General features: G+C 35.0%; 1 protein-coding gene across 12 annotated transcripts in view; it reads right to left on the bottom strand.

Moving 5' to 3' along the window:
- Positions 1-11,301: 11,301 nt before the first annotated feature.
- NRXN1 (neurexin 1) overlaps positions 11,302-19,401 on the bottom strand; it is a 976,600-nt gene continuing 968,500 nt past the window's right edge. For all 12 annotated transcript variants that reach the window (XM_012727414.1, XM_012727413.1, XM_012727415.1 and 9 more), the window contains one exon: positions 11,302-14,675. In XM_012727414.1, coding sequence (XP_012582868.1) covers positions 14,368-14,675 — 308 coding nt within the window. In that variant the 3' untranslated portion in view covers positions 11,302-14,367. The remainder of the gene's footprint in view (positions 14,676-19,401) is intronic.

Here is a 19,401-nt window from a genome sequence, read left to right as displayed (position 1 = left end):
TTTTTTTTCATATATATAATTCAAAAATAAAAGACATATTACCTATTTGTACAGATATACAATATTCTTTGAAGCTAGCATACCTCTTCTCTCCACATGGCCTATCTGCCACAGAAGGGAGATAGAAGAAAATGTTGTCACCCAGCTCAGAGAAAGGCAAGCCATGGTTGCTAATAGTGCTCAGATATCCTGTCGAGCAGCAGATGAGTTCTGACTGCTGACTGCCTTCCAAAGAGATTCTGTGTATCTGCTGCTGCTCGGCTAGTTCAGAACATTGCTGGGCCCACATTGCATGACTATCTCAGCAGTGCCTGATGGCTTGGCTCCTTGCCTGGCTCCACAGCCAGCATAAGGGCAGGATGAGCATGATCATCTGAGTGTGAGGTCAGAGATGTGATTACTTAAGAATCACCAAGCACATGAAGAGGGGAGTTGTTTTAAAGCTTCCATTTTCCCCTTCTCTTGAAAATCACTCGAGCTGATCATAACTAGATGACAGCATTCTGTGTTGATTTAAGGTGTTCCCCCAGGAGCAGAGTATTGTCATCAGAGATTTCCCTCAATGACTAAGAGGAAAACAGCGAACCTAGGGCAGATTCTCAGCACTCAACAAGTCAATCAGGACACCCCATGGAGAAAAGGACTTTGTCCTTTCACTGAAAGTGGATAATGCTGTAAAATTCTCTCCATAAAAAGGAGAGAACAGATTAGAAGGTTTCTGAAGAGTAACAAAATCTTCAGGTGGAAGAGGAGTGTGTGTTTAGGAGAACATAACCTGCAGCTTCTACCCACCTGCTGTGGCTTTGTGGGAAGCAGCTCAAAGCCAGCAGTGTTCTTAACAGAGCCTGGCTTACATTCTTTATCTCATTTTAATCTTTTTTTTTTAAAAGACTTATTTATGCATACAGAACTGGGGTACAGGCCAGAGGTGCAGGGCTAGTGCGAGGCTTCACCAGAGACAGAATGGCATGTAGAACAGGCTGACTAGGGAGTAGCGAGGGCGGTGTGGGAGGGAGAGGGGGTCAGAGGAGGTCTGCTGCACCATGTGGGTCACCTCCAGGGTTGGGAATCCAACTAGCACTGAAGCAGCTGCTGCTAGCTTGCAATGTTGCGTCCTAACCCATTGCATCACCAGGGAGGGCCTTCATTTTAATCTTTGACCTGTTCCTTTGTAAGTCAAAGGATCTAGTGGTAATCAAGGATAAATGAAGTTTCTTGCTTTCTTGAATACAAGTTTCCCAAGTAGCAGCAAGGTGTCTGTTGTGTTTGCCTCCCTGTTTTCAGAGCCTAAAATGGTGCTGGCACATAACAGAGCCCAAATACATGTTTACTGAATGACAGATGAATGTGGTAGCTATGTCTACCTATAGTTATGCTTCAAACAGGTTCACCTTACTATTGTGTCAGTCAAGGCTTGAAGCAGACAGTGAAAAATAAATAGGAGCCCTACCTTATCTTTTAGCCACTCAGGTTATGTGGACTCCGAGAGACACGTAAAATGGGCAACAGAAAAACTGGCTAATGGAGAGATAAGAGAAATACATGGAGATACAAAGAGAACATCTTCTCCTAAATCATATTGAAGTCAGATTGTAGCAGTAATCCCTAAATGGGTGAACCAGTGCCTAACCCTGAGGCTGTCTTCTACATTCTTAAGCATTCTATTCAGGACAAAACAACTGGCCACCCTAATCTAAAGAGGGGGTGGGAAAAGAAAGGAAGAGAGTGATGGAAAGATTCATGAAATGATGTCCAAAAAAACATGAATCTTCAGTCAGAGTTGACATGCATACTTTCACCAGGGTGCACATAACTGAAACCTCTATTCATGGTTTGGGCTGATCAGATTCTAATGAAACACACTTCCAAATTACCAGGGATGCCAAATCAGGTGCTAGTGGTGTTCAAGAAATGCCTGGGACATGGCTTCCTATTGTTCAATCCAAATGCAAGAGATGTTTTTTCTATTTGTCTTTTCCAAAAGAGGGGACTTTCTCTAGTTTCTTACTCCCGCTCTGTCTGTGTACCAGATTTAATTACTATGTTAGTATTTTGTGACACTGTCAAGAAACCCTTAGGCCAGTAGCAACGTTTTTAGTAAATCAAAAGAATCAAATCAAATAAACAAGTGATTGGGGTGGCAAAGGGTAAAACATGTTCCAGATGAAACTCAGAAAGGTTCTTAGCTCAACTCAGATTGGAAACTGCAAAGTCAGCAGATTTCTGAATGCTTGTAGGTTGAGACAAGGTTTTTACATTTCAGTATAGCTGGCATTAAGGAAACATAAAACAAAGTACAGTAAATACAAAAAAATTGTGGTGGGAAGGTGACCACAGTGATGGTTCTCTAATACCTCATTTCTCATGACAAAATACCAGAAGAGTAGATCTTTGTGGTGAGTATATATAAAGACTAGGCATTTTAGGAAGATTTGTCTGTTTTTGTTTTTGTTTTTCTTTTTTCTCTTTTTGCCATAGTATTTTTGCCTCCTGGAGAGAAAAGTGAGGTCTATTTATTTATTTATTACCAGATGGTTTTTTATTTCTTCTTCTAAATGCATGGATGTGTCCTTGAACCATTTCTTCAAGTATCCTCAGTTTTTTACCAACATACACACTGTTGAGGGCCAAGTGCCCATTCCAGAATTTTTAGTCTGTGGATTTTTAGTCTGTGGATTTGTTAACTATCACACGTGCATTAGCTCGAACAAGTACAAAGCTACTGCAGCACCACAGCTCCATTTATCGCTTCTCAAGTATTGCCTAGTTTAAAAAAGTTTTACCATCTGTTCTGGCTTAAGCTAAAGCTGAATTAAGAGGATAAGCTTTCACTATTTCTTCTGTTACTGTGGTGGTATTATATTTTAGGAATGGGGAGGAGGTGAGAAGGGAAAATAAAACTATATAAAGTCTCTAAGAGAAAAGAAGATGACAATTCTCCTTTGGCAACTAGTGAAATTATTTTTGAACTTGAAGGCCACTTCTTTCTTCTTTGCTAAACTGCATCAAAAACAGACTCACGAATACATCAATAACTCAATCAGTCAAATACTTATCAAATTTCTTGAGACTTTCAATATAACACTAGGCTCTGGAGTACTTAAAAGAGAACTGTAAAACTTGGTTGTTGCCTAAAATGCTCACATTGTAGCTGGGATGGTGAGATGCATGCACATTAAAGAAACACAAAAAGCAAGTGTCTAAATCAAAGTAAATGTATAGACACAAGGCCCACAGCTGGGGAGAACAGGAACAGCAAGGATTCAAAACTGTCAACTGACTACTGCTTATGCTTGATATTACTAGCTGTATGTATTATGCTTTTACTAACACTGTTTTAAACTTAACTTGGTAACTTACATAATATGCTACTGAATTTCTTTAATTTTGAATCAAAAAGGGATTCTATGTTTAACTAGCTTAAGGTCAAAGGACAGATTATTCCATGGAAGAAGTTCTAAAAGTAGTTCTGACTTCTCTTAACACTTGCTATCCACTACAACACTTGCACTGCTTTTATACATGAGATTATACACACACACACACACACACACACACGTATATATGAAATGTATGTATATATAATGTATGAGCATTATACACATGAGCATTATATACATGAATTATATAAATACATTCATTCATTAAATGATTAGAATATTAACAACTAATGGACCCGACCAGGATCCTGGAGCCTACCTAGGATGCCTGTAATATTTGAATAATTTCTGGTTCTCTTGAACTTAAAAATTAGTTTTCCACTTATAGGTTTACTAAAACAAAATAAACAATTCAAGGCAGCTGTCAACCAACAAGAGAGATTCCTTTTACTTTTAACGTCCAACTCAGCCATCCCTCATCTAAAAGCAATCTCTTCCCTTTGTTTTGCTGACACTGTTCTCCTGGCATTTCTCATACCTGAATAGCTGTAACTCCTTTGCAAGTAGCTCACCCATAATCTATAAAGACATGAGGTCTGCAGAGCTCATTCCCATAAACCCTTTACTTTTCTCTGTAACTTGGGTAATAACTTTCACACCTCTAGCTTTAGATCCTCTGGCAGTGACAGTAATTATTAGATTTAAATATTCTCCTCATAGAATCTCCCAATTCCCAGCATACTCTATATTCAATTATCTACTTGATACCTCATCTTGGGTGGCTGCAGTGTTCTATATGTAATTTATTCAACTCTGACTTTTGGAGATGCTTACTGAATAGTATTTTCCCTTAAATCTTTCCCCTTCTAAGCATTTACATTGCTACCAAATGCTCAAAAGTCATTTCTGGTTTGTTCTTTTCTTCGCTGCCGTTAATCTATATGCTTAAGGCATGCACATTGTGGTATGTCAATGTTAATTGTTTAGATCTACTAGTTGGTCATCTCCATTTATCTCAAAAATATATTTTGAATAAATTTCTCTCCATCTTCATTGTTTCCACCTCATCTCTTCCTCCTAGCAAAAACTATTGCTCTAGTTACTGATTTTTTAAATATATATATATATATAATCTAAGTACTTAATATGACCTGCAGTGCTTTGTCTAATATGCCCTGAGTGTCCCAAGTAAATTTCATTTCCTACCACTACAAACTACCTCCTTTTCTTTTCCCTCCAGTTTTCTATTTGGAGTTATTTGTATCTTGAATGATCGATGCTCATTGGCAAATAAATGGGTTTAGTATTTTTCTTTTTACCAATTTATTTAATATTTTACCAATTTACTTATCATTTTTAACTGACACTAACAATTCAGATTTTTTCTTCTTTTTGGTAAGCTGAGTTAGTTTCTCTGGAGCTGTTTACAAGTTTAAAAGAGCTATAATGAAAAAATACTAATACTCTCATAATGTACTCTTAATACTTCCTCTTCTAAAAATTCTTAGCTTTTTCATCTTCTCTTTCCTTGACCACTCCAGTAAGTGTTCTAATTTATTTTTTTTTCCCTGAAAACAGTTGACTTTATTGATCCTTCCTACTTTTTATATTTATTTTTGATGCAGTCCCATCATAGCCTTTTGGACCTTATTATGGTAGCGTCACTGCCAGTTTGAACCAGAGGATTGCAATCATCTTCTGCAAGATATATCGACTAAAATGATCACTAGTCATTTACTTGCTGGATAACTTGAGCATGAGTTTTTTCAGCAACTAACAATCACCAAGAGTCTAAGTGTCTTATAAGTTAATGGTTATCACCCAGTCCACATTCACTACCATCACATGTACCTTTGAGGAGGTTCAGAGCAAGAGTATATTTCTATTTTCAACCCCGTACTGAATCATTTCTCTGACATTTTTGCATGGAATGTCATCTTCCTTGTTATAATGCCCTTTTAAAATTCAGAATGGGTGAGTCATCCCAGTTTCGTGGCAAATATTAAGTTTTGAGGTGTGAGTGTGTGTTCTTGAGTTCATTTAGTAAATAACTCATTGTGGGCTACTACAAACAGCCATTGATAACCATTGATAACTTTCACAATGTGAGTAGTATATATAGGATGTAGTGCCTATAAGCAACTGGAGATGCCATTTTTTTAAGATGCCAAGAGCTATATATGTGAACAATATATATTTGTTCTTCTCAAAGAGCACAAACTTAGAATGAGTATGAGATGGATGTCAGAAATCTTACATTTTCCTTGGTTTTAATTTTCACACTTATTCAGAGGAAAATACAGGTATGGTGTTCCATTACAACATAGTATTTAAACACATTGCAACTTCTATGCAGTGGTTCATTCCAATGTTGGATGAAAATTAGCTATAGAGTGCTTAGGCAATATACTATGTGTAGAGTCAAGTTAAATCTGAATATAGTTTTACAGGTTTTTTTTTTCTTTTTTAACTTTAAACACTGCCTTTCAACCATAAACCCAAGAGAGTCATAATACTTTCCTATCATCACAGACTTCTGGGAACAGGGGAAATTGTTAAGTAATAGGTATAGTTAATTATTCCAGTGGAAAAATTAACAGCTCTAACCCATATCATGTGTAGCAAAACTATATCCAGTGAAATACTACAAAGCAACTAGATCTCTGTATTGGTAACACGCTTACAAAGATGAGCTCAGTGGAGGCTGAGATGGTGTTGTATTTCATGGAAGAAACAAATTATATCAGAACTCTCATCTAACATGTGTTGCTCTCAAAATTAAGAGTTACATAGGTAGATATATCCACAATTATTGGTGTGTTTATCTTCCAAGGTAATTCAATAGCTAATTAAATTGTAAATTTTGAAATCAAATAGTGGACTTAGAGAAGAAGGAGGAATATTTCAAGAAATGCCTTGCAAAACTATAATATTGTGGGTCTGCTAATCCTAGGTGGCTTATCCAGCCTCCATTTTAAGAATCCAACCCTATGAGGCACCTTTCACATCAATTGAGAACATAAAGCTAGATCACCCTGGGAAGGGTATGCATCACGAGGAATGCCTGGGGGGCTGAGGACAGAAGCACAATCTGACTCCTGATTTATACATTAGGAGGTATGACTGGGAATGCCCATGGGGCTGTTGACTGATGTATAATGAAGGATCCCCAAAGCTGATCAGTGGAATGCCTTATTGATGAGATTGAACTCTTGACTGGAAGAGTCAGGGCTGTTCTACATAACAAACTATCAGCAGATGCACAGTTCCACCTTTTGCCCAGCTTCTTCTAATTCGCCCTTTCTTTTTCACTTCCTCATGTGATTAATGCTGTATGATTAGTTCACCAATAAAAAGGCCAGAATCTTGCTCTTTGGCAGCATCCTGCGTTATGTTGCATGCTCCACAACTCCCATTTCTTTGGTCAGTGTGGTGTTGCCCAAGGCAACATAATATCAAGAATATGGCCTTCTTGAACAATGCTAACATTATTTGTTGATATTTGTTGTAGGTGTTATTTGTACTATTGGTAATTATACATTTTTGGGGTATGTAATTTTACTGTTGGTTCATTCCCAAGCATGAAAACTATTATCATGCTTATTAAAAAAAAAAAAAAGATTATTTGACTAGGCTTCAAAGAGAAATGAATGTCCCTTCATGATTTTAAATGTCTAATAATTAGGTGAATTTTCTACAGACTAGCTCTGGGCTTGATACATTTCAAAAATTATTTCTCACAAACTAATTTCACTCTTCCAGGTCCAGGTATTGCACAACATGCTGACATTGATACACGGTCTGGCATTACTAGTAAGTGGTAACATCTAGCCAATCAGCACAGTGGATGGTAGAATTGTTTCTAGAACTCAGAGCTATGTCAGAATGGTTAGCTGCGACTATTCACAGATGTAATTTTGAACAACGGAAATACATCTCACTAAAAAGGTTCTCTTTTTTTTTTTTGTCCCCCCACCCCCACCCCGGAAGTGTTTAACAAAGTCAAATCCGGAAGTAAGAGACAGAAAATCTGCAAGACCATCAACCGCAGGCAGAATCAGTTGTGGCTTCAGTGTATTCGATACTGAGCACGTTGCTAAAGGTGTTTCACCTGCCTTGGGGAGGGCACCTGAAGCTTGAGATTCATTAGCTTCCTGGCAAAAAAAACGATCCCATCCATGAAACCAGAGGTCAAACCTCCCCCTCCCCCAACCAAATAAAAGGGATCCCTGCTACTAATGCCTAGTTTGAAACGCACGCTTTTTGGTTGGGCGCATCAATAGTCAAGAGAAAGAGCAGATTTTCTTCTCAATTCGCTTTCAACTTCGGAAGCCGCAGGAGTGGTGTTTGCTGCCTTCCAGAATCCGCAGCTTCAATATAAAGGTATTGCGTTGAGCTGACTGAACCAGGTTTTTTTTGTTTGTGTTTTTGCCTGAGAAAAATACCCAGGTTTCCCCGTTGTCTGCAGATACATTTCTATGAAAGTTTATGTAAGCATAAAGTGAGGAAGCCGTTACCATTAATTTATATTGAAAAACCTTTGAATTTCCAAACTCAAAAAAACAACCTATAATATCAAACCAAGTAAACACTAATGCGTAAAATAACAGAAAGTAAAAAACAGGCATGAAATGACAAATACACAACCTGTATAGTGTTGTTCTTCCGGGACGGGGTGGCGGCGCCCTCCTGCCTCTTCAGTTCTGGAACTACTGTTTTGCTACCGCAAAGCAAGCTGTAAGGCTGAGTTCACTTTCCCATGTGTCGTAAAAACAAGCTTTCCAGATTTTTTCTTTTAGTGAAAACAGGTGTGAATGTAGGTCTTTTGTAAAGCCAAAGTGGTAAAGCCACTTTATTGAGTGAATCAAGTGCAGCTGGCCAAGCATGATTTGTTGTATGTAGAAAACTGTTTTTATTTTTATTTTGCATTTGTATTGTTTTATTTTGGAAGATCAGGTCATTGAAAATTTCCCTGATAAGTAGTGGAGGTGGAGGTATTAGCAGGGAATTTCACGAGATAAGCAATTTATTAATTCATGTAATAAACACTGAAATTATATGCTGTATCACATGCATTGTAGTCCCTAGGATCCAGCTGTAAAAACACTCATTTGAAGGTATTCCCAAACTAATTCAGGAGGTGACAACAGACAACAGAGATAAAAAAAATTCACAAAGTATCAGGGGAGTAAAAGGCAAGAATTTTAAAAATTTCTTTTACAAAAAATGGTCTTACAGATCCACAAGATTGATAAAATTAGTTTTATCATAGTACTTCATAATTATGTACAAAATAAAACTAACGTTTTTATATAAGGCTCTTGTACAACTACAAAATCAACACAAATAAACTTTTCTAATTTATAATATAAATTTTAATATGATGAGTGAGGCTGTTAATTGAAACTAAATTCTAATAGTTAATTTGACACTAAATGACTCATTTGGACAAATTTTTTTTTTCCCTTTATTGGTCATGCCTACACTAGTCTCCCCCCAAATCCACCCACTATCTCCTCTAAAAATTTTACATAAAATCCTCTGTTTACAGCATTTGTTGAGGTTAACATTCACTGGTTATGCATCATTAGTTCCATTTCTCCATTTTCTTCTAAACTACAAGCATTAAGCAGTATAATTTGGTGTCAAACTATTATTAAAATAAATGAATATCAAAGATGTTTCCCAAAAGATTTGAATAAATTAATTAAAAACTGTTCTGAACTTACATAAGTGGGAATATATAAAATTCATAAATAATTCAATTATGAATAATTACTACATAAAATTGTTTTAAGTGCAATCTAAGGGATATATGAACAATGTATTATACAAATACACAGGGGAACAAAATTATTGTAACTTCTATATAAACTTTTGTGGAGGTGGTTGATATTTTAACTTATGTCTAATTGAGAAAATAGACAAATAGCTAACTACAGAGAGAAAATGATTTATATCATTTATTTAATAAGCAGTCAATATGCTGTGAATAATGGAGTAATTTATTCTAACTGGCATATGTCTACTAGTAAAGGAGTAGTTAACTCTAATGGGGTTGATCAGAAAAGGGTTTACTAAGAATAGTAAGTGGGTCACAATGGAGAATAAGTTCTATTGGTAGAGAAAGTGATAAAAAAATTTTAAAGATAACAAAATAAGCAAAGCTATAGAGGTATGGAAGTTCATAAAAATTAGCTCAGGTAACAGGAGTAGTAACAGGAAGGAAAAAAAAAGTGGTGCTCTTTGGTTTCCTCAAAGAAATGATTTGTGCTATGATAAAACTATAAATTTCTTACTGAATTATGGATTTCCACTAAAAACAATGCCCACCATGCCCTCATTATCAGAGAATACAAAACAATTAAGAATTGACTAGTTACTTCGCTCCTTAAGTTTTCTGGTAATACTTTCTACACCACCTAGTGACTTACTTTTTTGTTACTTTTTGGTAAAATCTATATATCATAATCGTTGTCTATACAGAGGGCTGTGAAAATTTAATGAATTATTTTACAGTGCTTTGAAAACCATAAAGAACTCCACAAATGTTTGAAAGCATTAGCTATTAAGCCATGTAGAAAATGTTAACTTTCATGCTCAGTTTTCACCAAAAAATAATTACATTCAGAATCTTATGCACATGATCAAATTAAGTAGTGGTACTGCCTACATTTTTAAAGCTCTTATTATGCCACTTCACTTTTATGAAAGACCTACATTAGTACCTTCTTTTGCTAATCAAAAGAAATACAAAGAGGATTTTTGTTTTTTACCACAAATGCAAAAGTAACATTCAGCATTTGTTTTCTAATAGTTGTTGTAGATGTTTTCTAACAGAGCACGTGAACAGCCACGGTCCTTTCTCTGGGAACTGCTTTATACAAGTTGTACATTTGTAACACTCCTTTTATGTTATGTGCTGTTATTTATAGGTTTTATGTTATTTGATAAGATTTTATAGGTAACTTTTTAGGTGTTGAAATGTTTAAAAAAGTTTCTCATACATAAATTAATGGTGCTGAACCCTTAAGCCTTTCAACCGAGCAAAGTTTTCATAGGGATATACTAGGGGAAACCTGCATTACATTTCAAAATCATATGGTATCAGAAGCAGAGTAACACTACTAAAAGGCATATTTTGAAAATTTATATTGTAGTATGAGCAGAATATTTTGATGACAATAAAAATGTAGAGTAGAAAAAGATATATGTTACAGAATAATTATTTCACATGCAATAAAACTGGCAATGGACCGAAATGTAAAAATCTGTTATTTACAGCATGAAAATTTTCATATTATTATAAGTGGGTTATTTGAACAAATCTTGAAAGGCAACAAAGTCATTTGACAACCTGTATTTCATTGTTACCAAAAGAGACAATGAAGTACGGATGTGGTAATGGAAGAAATGAGAATTTTGTGTAATTCCCCAAAGGAAGGATGGGTCAGGAATGTACTGTGGGCTTGGGGGAAATGTTCTTAAGGTTCAGGTACAAATTTAATTCTGTAGTAGTCTGTGAGGTTGACATTATTACCTTTGATTTACTGATAAGAAACATGAGTCAACAGTTTAACTTGTATCTAACAGGGGATAATGTCAAAATTTAATCATAGATTTACATAACTTGAATTGTGCTATTTTAAATGGGAAAAATATTTGTAAAATCAGCTTCATGTTTTCATATAGTTCTATAAGTTTATATTTTCATAAATAACAAGATAAACAGATGTAAACAAAGATATACTTAATGAACTTATTAAGCACATGAATGTAGAATGACTAATAAAATCCATAAAATAATCAGTATCTTTCCCCTGCTTATCTAAGGATTGATTTTTCTTTTAAATAGTTTTCTTTACCACTTTGTGTGAAATGGTGCTACACATACTTTTAAAAAAAATCAGTAATGCCACAGTTGTATTAAGAAATATTTTATTAACAAAACAGTAAATTCCACTTGCTTAGCATTTCCAATAATGGATAAATTGGCCTTGCAACAGAAAAACAAAACAAAACAAACCCTTAGGTACCCAATCACACAAAGCACTAGAAAGGGTAAGGTCACGTGGCCTTTCTTTGATGTTTTAGGCTTTGATCACCTCACACATTAGTGTAGTATTGATTTTTTTTTTTAAAAAAGGCAACGCATTACATGGGTAAAAAAGAAGCATACTCAATAAGAAAAGTTACAGTTTAGGGATAAAATCAAATTTATGCCTGGTAGTGTGAAATCCTCTACTATTATTAACTCGTTATGCATGGGACCCTGATACATTTGGTAGGAAGATACCTGGGATTTTATCCATGTCTTGTTCTCTCCCTAGCTCATGTTCCCCTCTTTTCTTTCTCCATTAAAAAAGAAAGAAAGAAGAAAAAAGTTTACTAGATTTTGTTTAGGCCAATACATTAGAAATATTTTTACTGACATTATTAGATTATATCAATGCATGAAATTTTAAAATTTAATCTGGACAGGAGCACTGAATCAATCCCAAACAACTTGTTTCATAGATATACTGCTTAAAATGCCGTTAGACAACTTATTTTATATCATATTTTAGAATCTTTCCCTATGGAAACTCATTCAAGTTCAGTGGATCAAACAGAGAAGCAACAATTTCTTTTTGAAACCTCAAGCTTATATTACCTTCTTATTTTGTTGGCTTTCCCTGAGTAAGACTGAATGAGAGGGAAAAAAGGTCTTAATGAATTCTTTAATCTGGCAAAAAAAAAAAAAAAAACCAAAAAAAACACAAGTAATGGAAATCAAATTTTAGCTTTATACTTCTATTTTCTGGACCATTAAGTTTTTAAGACTTTCATACACAATGACTTGGCAACTACAGATAGTGGTGATTTACTATGAATTATATGTATTTCTAACATGTTGTATGTCTGAAATTCAGGTCACTTAGCTTTTTTCATAATTAAATATCACAAAAAATGTTTTACATTTTTTTGCCTTTGCTGATTAAATTCTATTGTAAAGGAATTTTTGTCACCTATAAAATTTAATATCATTCTTTTAGGGGATTTTGAAGTAATATGCTCAATGTTTTCTGGGACATCACCTTCCAATCTAATGATTTATTTCCATTGCATTGCCTTCTCATACTAATAATTTATTGCTATGAACATCATTGAAATAATATGCAAAACAAGTGAATAACTATACATTTCTACTACTTAATGTATGTTAAACTTAAACTATATTTAATGATGTATATGTAAAACCAGAAAAGTTAAAATGTTGTCAATAATCAACAATTTTTTAGATGGATAGTAATACAGAATCAAAAATTGCTAAAAATACTTTCTTAGTTGAAAAATTGTTTACTTTCCAAAATGTTTATTATGCACATCAGGTTCAAATTTTATACACACACACACATATACTATATGTGTGTGTGTGTATATAAAATTTTACTGGAAACAAAGTTTTCAATTGCAGCAGCCAGGGTTAAAGTGTAGATCAACCAATTTTGCTTCCATACCTGTCTACATAATGTTCATATTCATGCAGCAATATACCACTGATATTCTATTTAATAAGGAAAGGTTTCATTTTATTAGGGACTAAAAATCTTAGAGTTTCCTGGGAGCATGATCTCAATGAAGCAAATCACCCCATTTGTCATCAATATCTTGGCACAACTATCTTCCGTCCTGATGTTCAAATTGTCACTAAATATTTGCTATTATATGTGTGTTTAGTCCTCCATCTAATGGATTCCTCTGGATTTGTGTGTGTGTGTGTGTGTGTGTGTGTGTGTGTAATAGTGAACAGAAAAATGTACATGGGAAATGTATTTTGGGAAGAAAAGATTATAAGATACAGATGTATATATTTTACCTCCTAATTCACACCTTTCATACAGATACTAAAACTTAATTGCAACAGAATGAAGGCTGTACATGTAAGAAAAGAAAAAGTAGCTGAGTCTTTTTATATACATTCATACATATCTTCCTTAGAATAAACACTACATTGTAATTTTTTTAAAAAAGTAATTGTGGCAATTTATAATGGTGGCAAAAAAATAAAACAAAAAAACCTGAAATAATTGTTGCTCCAATGTCATAAAATTCCCTATACTTAGCAACACTTATAACATTGAATTTACCAAAAATGGCTGAATAGCAGAGATATATTTTGCATTTTCTATACAACAGGCTATAAAACGTCACTTATCACAGTCCAGAAAGCACACAGAGATGGATTTTATATAAACATATGTAATAACATATTAAGCGTGCATGAAAATTTTCCAATGATTGCATCTATGCCCTCTTGTTTTTGTTTTGAAATTTTAGTGTGAAAATGTGCCTTATATTTCACAATGTTGAAAATAAGGCCTCCATACTTTTTTTTTTCCCTCATAACCAGAAAGGGGCTTTTTGAATGTGTTCCTACACAAGTCTTCAAAAAAGCCAGCACTTTGTTTCAAATGCACGTTCCAACCACTGCTCCAGTTGCACCAGGCCCCAAACTCTATGGTTTGCAGGTTGAGTCACTCAAAATGACAGTCTTCTCTGGCAATCGGACTAACTGACTTCTCAGGAAAGTACTAGCACTTTGGCTAAATCCAGGATCATAGGTAGCTTCTTTTTTGTGTTGTGTTTTGTGTTGTTTTGTGTTGTGCCTCGATGTAATAATACTCCTTTGCTTTATGAATGCGTGCGGTCATCACTGTCTTTTAGAAATGTTCCAGCAACATAAAGACAGGCAGAGTAAATGAAAACACTGTGATGTTAGGGAATTTATTGGCCCCTGTTTGTTTGTTTGTTTGTTTTTTCTTTTTTGGAGAAACAAGAGCATGAGATACTTGTTTTTATTTTTTAAAAACAGTCTTTCCTTCCTGATTGCATTCCCTGTCTTCTTTTGTATGTGCTTCATAAAAAGGAAAGTAAATAAGTTTATAGTATGTCTCAGATAAAATGAAGACTATTTCTATACAAGGGTCCTTTTAAGATCTTGGGATCAGACGTAATACTCTTTATCCTTGTTTTTCTTATTTTTGTTGGCGCTTTTCGCACTGCTGGGTTGTTTCTCCTTTACAACAGCCCCATTGGACTGCGCTGAGTTACTGATGTAGTTTCTGCTCTCATCCACGTGGTATGAGCCTTCATCCCGGTTTCTGTACTTGTACATGGCATAGAGGAGGATGAGGATGCACAGGGCTGCAGCGGCTACTATTCCCACCACCATGCCAGTGGTGCTGCTGGACTCCCGGATCACTTCTGCAGACCCTGGGTATGGTTCTCTCCCTCCTGCTCTTGTGGGGTTGGCTATAGGAAAGAGAATGGAAGAAAAAAAAAAAGTGATTATTGAGTTCACTGAATGCCAGAAAGCTCTACTATATTTAACAACTATTCCCATGCCTAACAAAATAGCACCTACTGCTTTAAGAAAAGTATATTGCTGCTGAATGTGGTCTTCACTAAAACCTGGGGACTGACTATGAACTATGAATAAAAGTACTGGGAGAGAGATCTGATGCCATACTTTTCCTTCTCATAGACCTATTTGAGTAATGGCTTTTGAACCCCAAGTTCCATTTCCATATAAAGGGCCATCCTGATAAGTGAAAAATCATAAATCCAACATTACCTTGTAACATCAGAAAATATTATTCCAAAAATCAAACTTATACTAATATACTTTTAGACTCTAATAAAGGACAGCTAAATGTAGGATTGCTCTAGAAATCCTATTTCCTTGTATATTGGAATAAATACAAAGTTGAATAATAAGATGACCCAGGAATTTTGAGTAGTCTCCTTGTCTGCTTTTAGATGTATTTTGATTTTTTGACCACGTCTCACAAACTAAAACAAAAATATTTCCTTTTTCTATTGGAGCTTTATGTATGTTATTGTTCACTGGCAGAAGTTGAGTGATTACCAAAAATAAATTTGTGAGTACAATGTAAGAAAAAATATTTCTAATTTTAAAAATCAAAGTTCATGGATGGAGCTAGAGAAGATCATGCTTAGTGAAATAAGCCAGAAAGAAAAGGAAAAAAATACCAGATGGTTTCACTCATGGCAGAAATATAACGGATCAGGTGAGAAAATAATAACAATGAACAGATGAAAAATAATAATGAACAGCTATATACCAGAGACATTTTGTGGGGGTGGAGTGGGGAGTGGGATCAAAAACAGTGGGGGGAGGGAAATGCACTGGACTTTGGTGAGGGCACATGGATGATTTGATGATGGGAAATCCACGGGAATTACAACTGAGGTGGAAAAATGCACAAAATGATGTAAAAATAAACTATTATATAAAAAATCAAAATTAAGTGCTTAGTAAATAATAAGTATGGACTTGCTGGCCCATTTTTATAAAACTGACAAGACCTTCATTCATTCACTTCCTAGGGAAAGAAAAGGACAAGTTGCATTCAGGTCTTCTTCAAGGTCTAGTCAAGCATTGAAATTGACCATAAAGGGAGAGGCTCAAGGGTGGAATTTAGCTTACAGGTGGGGGAGGACCTTTCCTTTACATAATAAACTGAAAAAATATATTTAAAAGACTAGGAATTGGAAGAGAAATGAGTCCATCCCATTTTTGATGCCAGATTTGTTTTCTCTATGGACTGTGTTTTCTGCCTACCTCTGAATCTCTCCATCTTCTCCTTTACAGAAAAAGACAAGATTACTTTTCAGATGTAATGGATACAATTTTCAAAACATTATTCTTTGTAAATTATGCAGCATTGATTTAAATAATCTCAATAGTATATAAATTGGATGTGTGTGTGTGTGTGTGTGTGTGTGTGTACAAACCAGGAATGGAACAGTTCCAGAAGACTAAAACTTTTTTTCACTACTATTAAATATCATTTGGTAATTAAACAGTTTTATAAAAGTTGATATAAATTACTGGGAATTATGTACCAACTGTAAAGCTCCACACCTTTTAGTAATTCCTGTTTTCGAACATCTAGATTTCTCCTGCTGCAATGTAGGTTCTTACTGTCACTTTCCTTCCCAAAATAAAGCTTTACAAATATAGTCACTCACAAAGCAGTAGCTCTCCAACTCAAAACAGCAATATGCTGCATTCTGGAGCCACGGAATGTAGCTGATGAAACTTTTCTATACTGACTGTGCCACTGATTGTTTTTACAGAAGCCCATGCAATGCTGCATAAAAGGCCTTGGAGTTGCTTCTGTGGCCAAGGTTAAAGGAGACAAAGACTATAATCTACAACATTTGATTACATGAAATTAATTTCTGCTCAAAAAGAAAAAAACCTACTACAGGGATTTTGTCACTACCTGACAAACCAAAGGTGGTACTTTCTCTTTCAAATACAATCATCCTTGCCAAAGTCTACCCATTAGCTCAGCTGCTAACTTCCACTAAATAACAACTTTCTACTAGCTCATTTTGAGGACAATCTTTTTACAGAGCATCTCAAGAGCTGAAGAAAGGATCCTTATTTAAATGTTACCTAAATCATTTCCCCCCACTTGATAGAATGTTTTCATTTGAAGTGCATTTTTGTAATGACTTCACTGTGAATGAGGGAAATGGGGATAAATTCTTAATCACACAGTTCATGATAATAAAATTTAAGTGTTTTAATGGAATGCAGGATTTAAACTTTCTATACTAAGGATATAACATACACTATTTTCCAGTTAGAGCTGGGATCGTAAATGGACTGTTTCTGCAAGAAGTTTAATATTGTGTCTTCATAAATGTTTCTATGCTTCCAAAATCAAGGCTATAGGTAGAATACTAACAACAAATTGATGTTAAAATTAGAATGAGATTACAAATAACGAAGCAAAGCCTCAAACAGTTCAATTTTACCAAATGGCATAAACACCTCTTATTCAAGGGGAATTTTTTTTTTTTTGGCAATACCAGGCAAAGTGTTTTTTGTAGAATAACACTTGTAGAACTAAAAGTATCTCTAGACAAGTCACATAAGATTCTAATTGTTTCTTAAAAAAAAAAAAATCTACCAAAATCCTTAATAATTCAGTGAAGAAATGTTTTATTCTCCTTTCCATGAAAAAATTAACAACCATCATAAGTATTATTGTAAGGTTTATGTGGATATGCAGTTTCTTCCATAGCTAATTGATTAAGATTTAATTAATTAATTTAATTAATATTTCAAATCTGAAAGCTAAGTCATATTTTTCTTAACTTTAGTGCTAAGATTATAAGTAGTTCCACACTAATGTATTAATGGGACAGCCTCCCCCCCCAGATGTGCAACAAAAGGTTAGAGAAATTAAAATATATTCAGGACTTATAAATGTGAATTCTCTTACTGATCATTATTAATGGTTTATTTTGATGATCACTGACAATATCTCTGAGTAAAATTTGATCTTAAATTTAATGTAGAAAGCAGTATAAATGACTAATAGAGTTAAATGTTGTTTGAGTATAATTTGGTTAAAACTTTGTTTTTTAAAGATTTATTCATACAGAACCTGGTACAAGGCAGAGGTGTTAGGGGTGGTTAGAGGCTTCACCAGAGACAGAGTGGGGAGCAGATCGACGAAGTACACTGCTGAGGGGAGCAGTGAGCCGGTCAGGAGAGATCTGCCACGCCATGAGGTCACCTCCAGGGCCAGGGATTAAACTTGCATTGAAGTGGCTGCTACCAGCTTGCAGTGTTGCGTCCTAACCCGTTGCACCACTCGGGAGGGCCAATTTGGTTAAAACTTTTATGAAATTTAATGCAGTCATTTTTTTGACTATTTGTCACAATGTGAAAAACGAGAGTTTGATCAGAGAAATCCATACGTAATTCTTATATTCTCTGGGTTTGAGAATGCCCAATTTCCTTTATACTCTGTAATAAACTAAATCAAAACTTCTTAAATAATTAAAACAATCTACACCATGTTTTTTCTCAGCAATGAAAAAATATGAGTACATGAAATAAAGCCTTCTGTATCTCCTTCTTTCTTGCATATAATTAGGTCATTTAAAAGTTGGTGAGAGAGAATAAAGGGGATCAAAAGCCTGTAATAATGCAAATTAGCAATGCATACTGGAATGGCCAAAATTGAACTTATTTGGAGGTAATATATAGCCAGATTATTATTTAGGGCTGGAAGCATAGGTCAATGGAAGACTTCAATAGACTGGTGCTGGACATTGATTGGTCAGGCCTTTAGTCATCATGAACAGAAATGGGTATTCAACTTTGATCTGTTCGTAGCACACATATTTTAATTTGAAGCTAGATTGCCAGTATGGAAAAGAAGAGTCGATGAAAACTTCTAAGTGTCTAAGTCCAGTTGAATCCCATTGCAATGATTTATAAGGTAAAAATCCACCACAACTACACATAATTTGTGTGATCAGTTATAACAGTACATTAATTTACTTATCACAGTTTCCACTTGTAATCTGATCACCTGCATTTCACCAAAATATTCCCATCTTCACATATCTCCCAGAATCATCTGGACAGAAGTACATGGCAAGGCCCATGGCAAGTGAGAAGCACTCCTGTGCACATCTTAATGGCAACATGAAGTCTTTAATTATTGTGGCATTTTTATACAAATGATTCAGAAACTCTCGATTATATAGAAAAGGACAAAGAGCTATCACAAAGACTGTAATTTCTTCTAAGTTACTTTGCAAAACGGCACTGGAAATATTCTTGGGATTCAGGTACATTGATAGTGTTATTTTAAAGAACACATGAAAGCTGATCTTTAAGTATCTCTCTGAAATGTTTCTTTCTTTCTTTTTTTTTAAGATTTATTTATTTGTGCACACTGGGATATAGGCCAGAGGCTCAGAGGTGATGAGAGGCTTCACCATAGACAGAGTGGGGAGCAGAACAGGCAGATCAATGAAGTACACTGCTGAGGGGAGCAGCGGGTGGGGCAGGAGAGGTCTGCCTCACCGCCCTTTCACCTCTGGCCTGTACCCCAGCTCTGTATGCATAAATAAATAAATCTTTAAAAAAAAAGATTTATTTATTTATCCATACAGGAACGGGGGTAAGGGCCAGAGGCTC

Source organism: Condylura cristata, unplaced genomic scaffold, assembly GCF_000260355.1.
Source record: "Condylura cristata isolate star-nosed mole 26May11 unplaced genomic scaffold, ConCri1.0 scaffold00020, whole genome shotgun sequence".
In the NCBI taxonomy this organism is placed as follows: Eukaryota; Metazoa; Chordata; class Mammalia; order Eulipotyphla; family Talpidae; genus Condylura; species Condylura cristata.
The sequence above is the reverse complement of the archived record's forward strand: the minus strand, read 5'-3'. Positions and strand labels throughout refer to the sequence as shown.